Source organism: Heterodontus francisci, chromosome 42 (assembly GCF_036365525.1).
Source record: "Heterodontus francisci isolate sHetFra1 chromosome 42, sHetFra1.hap1, whole genome shotgun sequence".
NCBI lineage: Eukaryota > Metazoa > Chordata > Chondrichthyes > Heterodontiformes > Heterodontidae > Heterodontus > Heterodontus francisci.
In genome coordinates this window covers 21,171,392-21,184,320 of record NC_090412.1, presented here as the reverse complement: position 1 = coordinate 21,184,320, position 12,929 = coordinate 21,171,392, and the positions used below count along the sequence as shown (strand labels likewise).

Here is a 12,929-nt window from a genome sequence, read left to right as displayed (position 1 = left end):
TTGCACAGCCTCATTACTTACAGCACAATTAATGGCTGCCAGTCAATGCTGGATTTGAATTCAGCCAATGAGATGAATGTAGTTCAAATATTGCTCCTGTTTTTACTTTTTGAAAAGAAATGCAACACTAAAGAATGGTCACAGTGAATACCGATAATTGACAATAATACACAGCAAAACTAGGACCATCTATTTGTAGATTACCCTTATCAGAAATAAGTCTCATTATGCTGCTGGATACAGAGGCTCGAGTGAGACAGAAGTCACTGGGGTGAGTACAACACTGACGGAGTACATGATGCAGGGATATAATGCTGAGCATTGTACCAGGATACAGAGATGAACATGATACTGGGAGGCGAAGTGAAAACAGCAACAGAACAGAGGGGTCAGCATGGGACAGAATACAGGAGTCAACAAAGATACCAAAAGGTAACGAGCGAGCATGACAGTGGGGTGCAGGATTGTGCACAGTATTGGAGTGCACAAGCAAACCCAGAAGAGACATAGGGATGAGGTCTTTGGCATTGACCCTACATTTCAGACTTGCATTTGAAGACTTTTTTGTAGACTTTTGAACTGGCAGTTCAATGGGTTTGTGTTTGATTGCCTGCAATCACTTCCAGTTTGAAACCTTTCTTGGAAACTGTTTCGGAAGCTGAACAATTGAAAATATTAAATATATTTAGGTGCGATATTTTATTGGCTGCCCTGCTCAGGTGCCCTGCAGCTGCACAAACTCATATTCCGGCCTGGAGGAAGTACAAGCAACCTGCATTCAGGTGTGCAATTTTCTGTTGAGAGCATAGGAGGCCATATAACCCACACCTTGCTGCATAAACAGAAACTCATCATTATAAGAATTGTTATTGCAGGTCCTTCACGGCTATATTAGCAAACAAAATTTGACACTTGACCATATAAGGAAATGTTACGATAGGTGAGCAAAAGCTTGGAAAAGAGGTAGGTTTTAAGGAGCATCTGAAAGGAGGAGAGGTGCAGAGGCTTAGGGAGGCAATTCAAAAGGGGATGAGTCTATCAATACCAGGTTGAAGCCTGGTTGTATTAGGCAGAAAATGTACCAAAATCTGCAGTGCCTACTTACGCTTTCTCGAGTATTGCCACCTCCAAAGGTTGTAACTCAAACCCGTCCAAGTCAAGCGCCCTCCTGAAGTTACTCTTTAGAATACGCCCGCTATTCAGCTTGTCAAAGTCCTTCATGTGGTCGCCTATCTTAATGGGCTTTCTGTATGCCTGAACGAACACAACATATATAAGGAGCAGCCTTTAACTGGAAACAGCTGTCATCCTGTTTCATAACTCACATCCAAACCGCGAACATGTAAATATACTACTGGTTCACTACAAAGCCTCTTTGTTTTGGATTTTCCTTCTGTAATGGTTTTGGATATGAGATGGGTGAATTTGGACTTGAGGGGAGATGCAAAGTGGGCAATATTGTATCTACCACCTATTATATGCCCCGTCCAATAATCAGTTCCATTGCAGTCAATCGTCACCCCCCGAGATTTAATAGGCTTGCAATGTTAAGTACTTTGTATTCAATATTTGACATGTGGGATTTTAGTATGGAGCATTTCTCTTTGTAGTTCAGGTGTTGGGAGTTGGTAGATGGTCTGTAGGTTGTGATGGAAAAAATCAGATGGGCGTAGCTTCAAGCTTACTTCTTATTTTGAGGTCATTATTCACCTCATCAATATTCACACTCACCTTTCCTGGAGTCACTGATTCTTTGCTGGGGTAGAATTCCATGGGGCTTGCAATAGAGGTGTGCAAAGGAAACCCGAAGCGAACCCGAAATCCAGACCCGGAGGTCCGACCCCACCTGACCCGAACAGGGCACATGTCGTCGGGACCCGTCGGGGTCGAGTCAGGTGGCAGACCTTTACATCAGTACATGGGTAAAGGCCTGCGACCCGGCCTGACTCCGATGGGATCCGACGGCATGTGTCGGGTTTGGTTTGGGTCAGGTCGGGTCGGACTTCCGGGTCCAGCATTCGGACTTGGGTTGAGTTTCCTTTGTACACTTCTAGCTTGCAATGCTCATACCTTATGTTTCAGTCATGACATGTATTAGCAGGGATATTTGGTCATTGGGCCTGTTATATTAATGCTTGATTGTTCTTCAAAGCTTGCCAGTATGTAGCAGGCTGGTACTTAGAATGGGAGCACAGCCTCTTCAATCGGGCTACTGGTCTCGCTTTCATTTTATGCAGTACATATTCTTTGCTAGTTCAAAGGCACCTGCACCGATGTCTGCAAACTTGTGGGCAGGGTGTAGCTTTTATGCTGTTTTCCCCTCCCTAGTTGTTGTTTCTGTATCTTTGCACACTTCCCTTGGAGAATAGTGTGAAGGAGTGAAAGGATTCTTTTATTTGTTCATGGGATGTGGGCGTCGCTGGCATTGCCCATCCCTAATTGCCCTGCTGCAATCCATGTGGCATGGGTACACACACAGTGCTGTTAGGGAGGGAGTTCCAGGATTTTGACCCAACGACAGTGAAGGAACGGCGATATAGTTCCAAGACAGGATGGTGTGTGACTTGGAGGGGATCTTGCAGGTGGTGGTGTTCCCATGTGCCTGCTGCCCTTGTCCTTCTAGGTGGTAGAGATTGCAGGTTTGAAAGGTGTTGTTGAAGGAGCCTTGGCGAGTTGCCGCAGTGCATCTTGCAGATGGTACATACTGCTGCAGCTGTGCGCACCGATTAACGGTCTGACCTGTCAGGACATGGAGGCGCCTTCCGTGGTCATAACCATCTTTATACGAGCTGATAGGGTGGTTAGTGCAATAGGGTGAGATGGTTTTATGGGCTCCCACAAACCATATGTTATGGGGGGGAGGGCCATCCACACCCAAACCCACCAATTGAATGTCAACCAGAATTCAGAGTCAGAGCTCTGGTCTGTACTTGTCAGGACTCTCTGGATTGGGGTTTGAACCCTGCATTGCTGACACAGAGGTGGAACTGCTACCACTAAAGCCAAGTTTGGAAGAAGGTTGATCTGGCGTTTTAACATTTTGGCCTCTGGGTCTCCCCTTCAATAATGAGGCAAATGGCAACAATGAGCCAGACTACCACCAGGCGAACCCTAACTCATGAAATAGCGTGGCCAAGGTAGACCTCAGTAGAAAACTTCTACAATATCACCACACGTTCAAAGGCTTTTGGCGCCATTGATTTTATAGACATATGGGAGCTTTTGAGCAGTTGCACTGTTTTTAGGTCTTCTTAAATCAATTTAAGAAACTTTGTCATCTGTGCCCACCTTGTGTTTTGCAAGGTATCATCACTCAGTCATGACCTATTCTATGACCTCCTCCAGCCAGTTCTCCAGCTACAAAGTTAACAAGGCTGGAAAAAGATTGGTATCATGTTTAAGATGGGAACTATGCGAGCAACTTATGGGGATGTGTTAAATTTATTCCATATCAAACATGAATTGCCTGGTATTCCACAACAGATTTACTGTCATAGGATAGGATGGTGCTGTAACGTACTCAACACCCAATTCAGTGCCACAAGGTGGCAGAGACAAGAATCAAATCCCTCAGTTCCTTTCATGATAAATTTAGTTGTGAAATTGAAGAGATTTTTGGGTGCTTCCTTTTAGGCAGGAAGGGAGACGGAGAGGGAGAGTCATCATGGACACCAGCTGGTACAATGGTCAGCAGTGAGATAGGGGATTTGAATCTAGCCCGAGTTCTTCTCTACAACTGAAGTGAGTTGAGTTAGCTCAATCCAGTTCTTTGTGGGAGTAACATTAAGTAAAGCTGACCATAATTCACCAGCAGCTAGCTTCAAATTGGGAGTCTCACTCATAGAGGTCCGTCTATATACAGGATGATCCCTCAACAAGCAACAACAACTTGCATTTATATAGCACCTTTAAAATAGTAAAACAACACAGGGCACTTCACAGAAACATTGTCAAATAAAATTTGACACCGAGTCACATACAGAGATATTAGGACAGTTGACCAAAAGATTGGTCCAAGAGGTAGGTTTTAAGGAGCATCTTATAGGAGCAAAGATAGGTAGAAAGGCAGAGTGGAGGCAATTCCAGAGCTTTGGGCCTTGGCAGGTGAAGGCACAACCACCAGTGGTAGAGTGGTTAAAATCAACAATGTGCAGGAGGCCAATATAGGAAGAGTGCAGATTTCTCAGAGGGTTGTAGCGCTGGAGGAAGTTACACAGATAGTGACGGGAGAGGTCATGGAAGGATCTGAAAACAAGTTTGCAAATTTTAAAATCGAGACTTTGCTTCACCAACCGCCGATGTAGGTCAGCGAGCAAAGCGGTGATGGGTGAACAGCACTTGGTGCAAGTCAAGATACAGACGGCAGAGTTTTGGATGAGCTTAGGTTTACAGAGAGTAAAGATGGGAGGCTGGCTAAGAGTGCGTTGGAATGGTCATGTCTAGAGGTAAAGGCATGGATGAGGGTTTCAGTAGCAGATGAGCTGAGGTGGGGAGGAGTAGGGCAATGTTAGAAGGATGAAATAGGCAATCTTAATGATGGCGTGAACATGTGGTCTGAAGCTCACTGGAAGACTGGGTGCTTATTAATGACTTGTATCAAAGATATATAATAATGTGGGAGTTTCAAGCCCTTGGAGATGTTCTGGAGTGAGTACGAAGCCAATATATAACATATATATATAAAACCAGGGGGCTTGTAAATAATAGAGGATGAAATAATGGCATCAAGAACTGAAAACTAGCCTTTCTCAATTGAAGATTAGATAATGCTTTATATCATTTCAGGCTGTCCAGAGGAGGCTCATGAATAAACATGACTGACAATGCAAAGAGGAACATGGTATACTAATGCATAGACTTTGGAAACAGCCCAACTTTAAATGGATTGAGTTTGACCGAGAACATGTTTCCAAACCAAGTAAACTGGTCATTCGGGCAGACTCATGAGCAGTGCCCAGCTTCCCTAAGTCAATAATCAGGTTGGGACTGACTGTTCTGGCACTGCTTCATCTCCTTCAAAGAGTTGAATTTTCCTTATCCTGCTACCTGGAACAGTTGGGGATGGAAGGTGTCTTCGACAGTGCTATCAAGTAGCACTTGCTCAGCAATAACCTGCTCAGTGACGCTCAATTTGGGCTCCGCCAAGGCCGCTCAGCTCCTGACGTCATTGCAGCCTTGGCCCAAACATGGACAAAAGAGCTGAACTCCAAGAGGTGAAGTGAGAGTGATTATCCTTGACATCAAGGCAGCATTTGACCGAGTATGGCATCAAGGAGCCCAAGCAAAACTGGAGTCAATGGGAATCAAGGGGAAAACCCTCCACTGGTTGGAGTCATTCCTAGCACAAAGGAAGATTGTTGTGGTTGTTGGAGGTCAATCATCTCAGCCCCAGGACATCACTGCAAGAGTTCCTCAGGGTAGTGCCCTAGCCCTAACCATCTTTAGCCGTTTCATCAATGACCTTCCCTCCATCATAAGGTTAGAAGAGGGGATGTTTGCTGATGATTGCACAATGTTCAGTTCCACTTGCAACTCCTCAGATAATGAAGCGGTCCGTGTTCAAATGCAACAAGACCTGGACAACATTCAGGCTTGGCTGATAAGTTGCCAGTAACATTTGTACCACACATAGGGCCAGGCAATGACCATCTCCAACAAGAGAGAATCTAACCATCTCCCGTTGACATTCAATGGCATTATCATTGCTGAGTCCCCCCACTATCAACATTCTGGGGATTACCATTGACCACAAATTTAACTGGACCAACTATATAAATACCAAACCCACGACCTCCATCACCTGGAAGGACAAGGGTAGAAGATGCATGGGAACACCACCACCTGCAAGTTCCCCTCCAAGGCACACACCATCCTGACTTGGAACTATATCGCCATTCCTTCACTGTCGCTCGGTCAAAATCCTGGAACTCCCTCCCTGACAGTACTGTTGCTGGCCTAGTCAGCAATGCCTACATCCCATGAATGAATAATAAAAACTGTGGCTCCAAGATCAGATCAGAGGCTGGGAATTCTGCGGCGAGTAACTCACCTCCTGACTCCCCAATGCCTGTCCACCATTTACAAGGCACAAGTCTGGATGAATGAAGCTCCAACAACTCCCAAGAAGCTGGACACCATCCAGGACAAAGCAGCCCACTTGATTGGTGACCCATTAACACCTTAAAGATTCCTCCCTCCACCAATGACGCACAGGCGCAGCAGTGTGTATCATCTATAAGATGCACTGTAGCAATGCACCAAGGCTGCATCGACAGCACCTCCCAAATCCACGACCTCTACCACCTAGAAAGACAAGGGCAGCAGATGCATGGGAACACCACCACCTGCAAGTTCCCCTCCAAGCCACACACCATCCTGACTTGGAACTATATCACCATTCCTTCACTGTCGCTGGGTCAAAATCCTGGAACTCCCTCCCCGACAGTACTGTTGGTGTACCTGCACCACATGGACTGCAGGGGTTCAAGAAAAGCAGCTCCCCACCACCTTCTCAAAGGCAACTCGGGATGGGCAATAAATGCTGGCCTTGCCAGTGACGCTAACATCCCAGGAACAAATAATAAAAAGCAAATAGGCTCGCATAGGGTGATTGGTGAGTGGAACTTGGGAGACTGACCAGGAGTGGCTTACTCTGTATAACAGCAGAGATATGATGCTGATATTAGAACTCCGTATTGATAAAGTGAATGGGAACACTCTGATAAACTGTGCTAAACATTTCACCTTGGTTTTAATCTTTTCTAAGATGCAATTAATGTCAGAAGAGGCCCTCTGTTCAAGATTTTTCTTTGACTCATTCAGCTGGTGAATCTCACTCATTAGTTTGTTATACCTGTAGAAGAATAAAAGAGAAAGTGTCAGCTCATAGAGTAACACAGTCTGACATGTAACTCACCAATGCCCAGCACCCAACTTAGCTGGCTCGAGACACAAGAGTGTGAGTAAGTTAAGACTGGGGTGATGGGGAACCGGGCCTCACTGCAGAATAGATATGGGCAGCAGAGTTTTGCATGAATGGTCGTTTATAAGGGTAGAGGTTAGGCTTTCAGCCAGGAGAGAACTGGGATAATCAATGACCTCAGCTTAGCCTACAGTCATCTTTCCTGTGACATTTCCTGCACTGTAACCATACTATCTGATCTTCCCTTGTCCTCCTTGACCTCACTGCCAACCTTTGGCGCAGTCAACCGTGCCACCCTCCTCCAACGCCACTCCTCCAACGCCACTCCTCCATTGTCCAACTCAGCCCTTCCTTAGTTTTACTTATTTGATCATAGTCAGAATATCAGAAACAATGGCGTCTCTTCCCATCCCTTCCCTGATCTGTGCTGAATTAGCTCATTCAGTCATATTGACTTTAGCATCCCTAAGGTAGGCATAGGAAACAAATCAGCCTGGGTTCTAGCTTCTGATCACTACCCTGTTGGAAAGTATAATTGTTAAGCGAGGGCAGGATTGGGCTTGGTTATGATGCTACCCATAGCCAAATAGCCAGCCGACCTGCACACTCAAGGCTGACACATGAGGACATCCACTGGGTTGAGATGCCAGAGTGCTGTTGACACCCATGACAGCTTAACCTAATGTAAGTCACGCGGATGGTGGAGATGGGAGGGAGGAATGAAGACTGCCACAATAAGCCATAAAACCCTGCCTGCCACTCTCTGGGCAAGAGACAGTGCATGTACACCATCCAGTAACACACACGCATACTCACGTCTGCTCAGGCTTCTCCTGGGGATCCACCTGGTCCAGGAACCTAACATAGTTGAAGCCCAGTTCATCCGAGAACACTTTCTCCAGTAGATCCATCTCTTCATCGGTCGCTGGCAGATTGAGCTGAGAAAGGCTTCGGCGAAACTGGGTCTGAAACACGTGGCCATTGTTATATCTAGGAAATTGACAATGATTAGACTTACATTGTGGTACTCAACCATCTGCACAGCAGACACGAGGTGGCATCACTCGGACTCTTGAATTCATTAGATACGATTTCTTAACCAATGTGGTATTTAGATCAGCCATGGTAGAATTGGCACAAGGGGCTGAATAGCCTATTCCTGTTTTTATTTTAATAAAAAATACTCCTCCATTTGCTAACGCTCTTGTCCCTTTTATTATTATGACTTCCACCCCAAGCCGAACAGATTTAAGGTGATTGGTAGAAGGATTAGAGGGGACATGAGGAAAACCTTTTTTCACCCAGAGGGTGGTGGGTGTCTGGAATTCACTGCCAGGAATGGTGGTGGGGGCAGAAACCCTCAATTCTTTTAAAAGGTACCTGGACATGTACCTGAAGTGCTGGAACTGGCAAGGCTATGGACCAGGTGCTGGAAAATGGGATTAGACTGGGCGGCTAGTTTTTCCGGACAGCGCAGACACGATAGGCTGGCTGGCCTTCTTCTGTGCCATAATTTTTCTATGGTTCTATGGTTCTATCTTTACCTAACTGGAAGGACGGGCAGTTTCCAGTAGACTTGCACTCAATGCTGCTGCTTTGAAACCAGTTGCTCACAGGTGGGTGAAAGGAGGTTGATGCTGACCTATTCTCTACCCATGACAGTGTAATTTGAAATAAAAACAAGAAATGCTAGAAATACTCAGCAGGTCGGGCAGCATCTGTGGAAAGAGAAGCAGAGTTAACGTTTCGGGTTAGTGACCCTTCTTCGGAACAGTGTAACTTGAGTTGGATGCCCATGACCATTTGCATTGGCACATGACTGTAACCATTTGAGGAGGCCAATTCTCCAGTGAAATTTCCATACAATTACAGTCACAGGCAAACCTACATGACCCCCCCAGAACAAAAGTTTCCCTTGGAAAAAAGGTTTTCTCACACTGATAAAGTGAGCCCCATCATCAGGACCCCATTTTATATAGAGAGTCGCTGGGGTCATAAAGTCGGTGTGTAATTTAGTCTTGCAGCAGTAAGTTCGATTTAGAACAGCCACTTGCCCAGTTTGGAAAGGCCGGTTTTGGAAGTCTTGCTTATCGGTTTTGGGAACCGAAGAATGAGATTTTAGTTGTAATATTCACAAGGGCTAAACTTCCAAGTTTCTGATGCTGGTTGGGTGACTTGCCTGCTGGGTAACAGCAAATCAAAGGTGCAGCATCAACCACTTCCTGGTACGCGGGAGATGAAACCTAAAAACTGACCCTACGCTGTCACGTGAAGAGTGAGCACGTGATACAATGCCTGAATCTGCCCCGTGCTGATGAAACCGGGTCCAGCAAAGAGTCAGCACCTTCAGGAGAGGAGTGGAGAAAACTGGAGGGAAAGCACCGAGTCTTCTCAAAAGGGCTCCCTTTTGCACCCGTACATCTTACCCCGCCTCAGGATTTATCTTAAAAACAGCGTCTCTCTCTCGCAAGGTGCAGCAACTACCGAATCTCAAAACCACCAGCGGCTCTGTATTCACTTCCGAGTCTGAAAGACAACTGATCTCTGAAACAGTGGAGCCTGCTCACTAAGAACTGCAGCTGAACTCAGCTGATGTGGCTGTGGAGGGGTATTTAAAGTAAGTTTGTTCCAACTGACTCCACTGATGTGAGTAGTAGTGCCAATCAGACCAGGTGGTCCTCTAGCCCCAGGTACAGGATTAAGAAGATCTGCCCCAGAGTTTTTAAACTACAGAAGGAAGTGATCGTTCCAAAGCCACAACATCCATGAAACAAAGTCTCACATGAAAGAAAAAAAAGAACTTGCATTTCTATAGCCCCATTCAATACCCATTTGTCTTCAGTTCCACAGGCTTCAACTTAGCTACCAGTTTCTTGTAAAGGACTTGATCAAATGCCTTCTGGAAATCCATATAAGTAACATCGTTAGACATTCCCATGTCCAATACTTTAGTCACCTCTTCAAAGTAGGCAATCAGGTTCATCAGGCATGGCCTACTCTTTACAAATCCATGCTGCCTCTCTCTGATCAGCTGAACATTTTCAATATGTTTCAAAAAAGGTCCAGCTCCTGATTGGTGATGACCATTATTAACAATACAGGGATGAATTTTGCAAGGCCTTGTGCTGCTAATGGAGCCTCCCAAACAGCCAGAGCCTATCAGAGATTCATGGCACTTTGCAGCTAAAAAGGATAGATCGATTACTTTGTAAATGGTGAAAAGTTGGAAACAGTGGAAGTCCAAAGAGACCTGGGAGTCCATGTAGATAGATCATTAAAATGTCATGGACAGCTACAGAAAATAATCAAATGCTGGCCTTTATATCTACAGGACTAATATACAAGGGGGCAGAACAAAAAAACAAAGAACAAAGAACAGTACAGCACAGGAACAGGCCATTCAGCCCTCCAAGCCTGCGCCGATCTTGATGCCTGCCTAAACTAAAACCTTCTGCACTTCCGGGGCCCATATCCCTCTATTCCCATCCTATTCATGTATTTGTCAAGATGTCTCTTAAACGTCGCTATCGTACCTGCTTCCACCACCTCCCCTGGCAGCAAGTTCCAGGCACTCACCACCCTCTGTGTAAAGAACTTGCCTCGCACATCCCCTCTAAACGTTGCCCTTCGCACCTTAAACCTATGTCCCCTAGTAACTGACTCTTCCACCCTGGGAAAAAGCTTCTGACTATCCACTCTGTCCATGCCGCTCATAACTTTGTAAACCTCTATCATGTCGCCCCTCCACCTCCGTCGTTCCAGTGAAAACAATTCGAGTTTTTCCAATCTCTCCTCATAGCTAATGCCCTCCAGACCAGGCAACATCCTGGTAAACCTCCTCTGTACCCTCTCCAAAGCCTCCACGTCCTTCTGGTAGTGTGGCGACCAGAATTGCACGCAATATTCTAAGTGTGGCCTAACTAAGGTTCTGTACAGCTGCAACATGACTTGCCAATTTTTATACTCTATGCCCCGACCGATGAAGGCAAGCATGCCTTATGCCTTCTTGACTACCTTATCCACCTGCGTTGCCACTTTCAATGACCTGTGGACCTGTATGCCCAGATCTCTCTGCCTGTCAATATTCCTAAGGGTTCTGCCATTTACTGTATACCTCCCATCTGCATTAGACCTTCCAAAATGCATTACCTCACATTTGTCAGGATTAAACTCCATCTGCCATTTCTCCGCCCAAGTCTCCAACCGATCTATATCCTGCTGTATTCTCTGACAATCCTCATCATTATCCGCAACTCCACCAACCTTTGTGTCGTCCGCATACTTTGTAAATGGTGAAAGGCTGGAAACAGTGGAAGTCCAAAGAGACCTGGGAGTCCATGTAGATAGATCATTAAAATCAGATCAGACCAGCTACATTTTCCTCCAAATCATTTATATATACTACAAACAGCAAAGGTCCCAGCATTGATCCCTGCGGAACACCACTAGTCACATTCCTTCATTCAGAAAAACACCCATCCACTGATACCCTCTGTCTTCTATGACCGAGCCAGTTATGTATCCATCTTGCAAGCTCACCTCTGATCCCGTGTGACTTCACCTTTTGTACCAGTCTGCCATGCGGGACATTATCAAAGGCTTTACTAAATTCCATACAGATAACATCCACTGCCCTTCCTTCATCAATCATCTTCGTCACTTCCTCAAAAAACTCAATCAAATTAGTAAGACACGACCTCCCCTTCACAAAACCATGCTGTCTCTCGCTAATAAGTTCATTTGTTTCCAAATGGGAGTAAATCCAAAGTTAGGAATTAAATTAAACTAAATTAAATTCAAAGTTAGAAGTTACGCCATAACAATACAAATCCCTGGTTACACCACACCTGGAGCACTGTGAGCAGATCTGGGCACCACACCTTAGGAAGGATACATTGCCTTGGAGGGAGTGCAGTGTAGATTTATTAGAATGATACCTGGACTCCAAGGGTTGAATTAAGGGGAGAGATCACACAAACTAGAGTTGTATTCTGTGGAATTTAGGGTGGTTTGATGGAAGTTTTCCAGATATTAAGGGGTACTGATAGGGTAAATAGAGAGAAACTATTTCTGCTGGTTGCAGAATCTAGGACTCGGGGATATACAATTTAGAGCCAGGCCTTTCAGGAGTGAAATTAGGAAACACTTCTACACACGAAGGGTGGTACACGCTGGGAATTCTCTTCCACAAAAGGCAATTGATGCTAGATCAGTTGTTAATTTTAAATCTGAGATTGATAGATTTTTGTTAACTGAAGGTATTGAAGGATATGGGGCAAAGGGTGTAGGGAGTTGGATCAGCCATGATCTCATTGAATGGGGGAACAGGTCCAAGGGGATAAATGGCCACCTCCTGTCCCTCGAACCTAGCCTTTCAATTTGTAAACTTTTATCAAATAAGGAAAATGATAACCAACATACTTGTCGAAATCTTTAAACACTGGGTACGTCAAGAGATGCCTGTGACTAATCCGTTCCTTCAAGCGACACATCACTGCCTCGAATTGAGCCCGCTCTGTGCTGTCTAAGATGTCTGCATCCACGCTGCCAACCTTGGGCAACTGGTAGCTCTCCATTGGTGGGACCTTTACATTGGGCTTCTTTTCCAATTCAGGGAGGGTGAAAACTGGAAAGAGAGTTGGCATTTATTTAAATAGGAGTGAGGCACAGGAGACATTGCAAAGACAAGCTAATAAAGATTACGTGGGGCAAGAAACTGGCTTTATAAAGATATTTCCAGTTATCTCTTTCACTCCTGCTCCCTCGGTTAGTGGCCGAGCAAATAATTCTGTACCTGAGTCAATGTCCTTGGTGAAGTTAGGCCATATAATATGACCAGGCATACTGGGATCCTCATAACATTCCACCAAAGCTTGGAATTGGGCATCGGTTAGTTCAGGGTCAAATCCAATCATACTGAGAGTCCTCCTGAAGACTGAGATGGGGATTCGTCCACTTCGTAAAGTGTCAAAGTCTTCGATGAAATCAACAGTCTGAAAGGGAAATA

The 12,929-nt window shown here is 45.3% G+C and overlaps 1 protein-coding gene across 1 annotated transcript in view; it reads right to left on the bottom strand.

Moving 5' to 3' along the window:
- Nucleotides 1–12,929, bottom strand: part of LOC137355347 (uncharacterized) — a 57,056-nt gene that overhangs the window by 17,519 nt on the left and 26,608 nt on the right. Inside the window, exons 9-13 of the mRNA XM_068020341.1 lie at nt 12,717–12,915; nt 12,344–12,548; nt 7,739–7,912; nt 6,745–6,853; nt 1,106–1,254 (exon numbers count right to left, since the gene is read on the bottom strand). Coding sequence (XP_067876442.1) covers nt 1,106–1,254; nt 6,745–6,853; nt 7,739–7,912; nt 12,344–12,548; nt 12,717–12,915 — 836 coding nt within the window. The remainder of the gene's footprint in view (nt 1–1,105; nt 1,255–6,744; nt 6,854–7,738; nt 7,913–12,343; nt 12,549–12,716; nt 12,916–12,929) is intronic.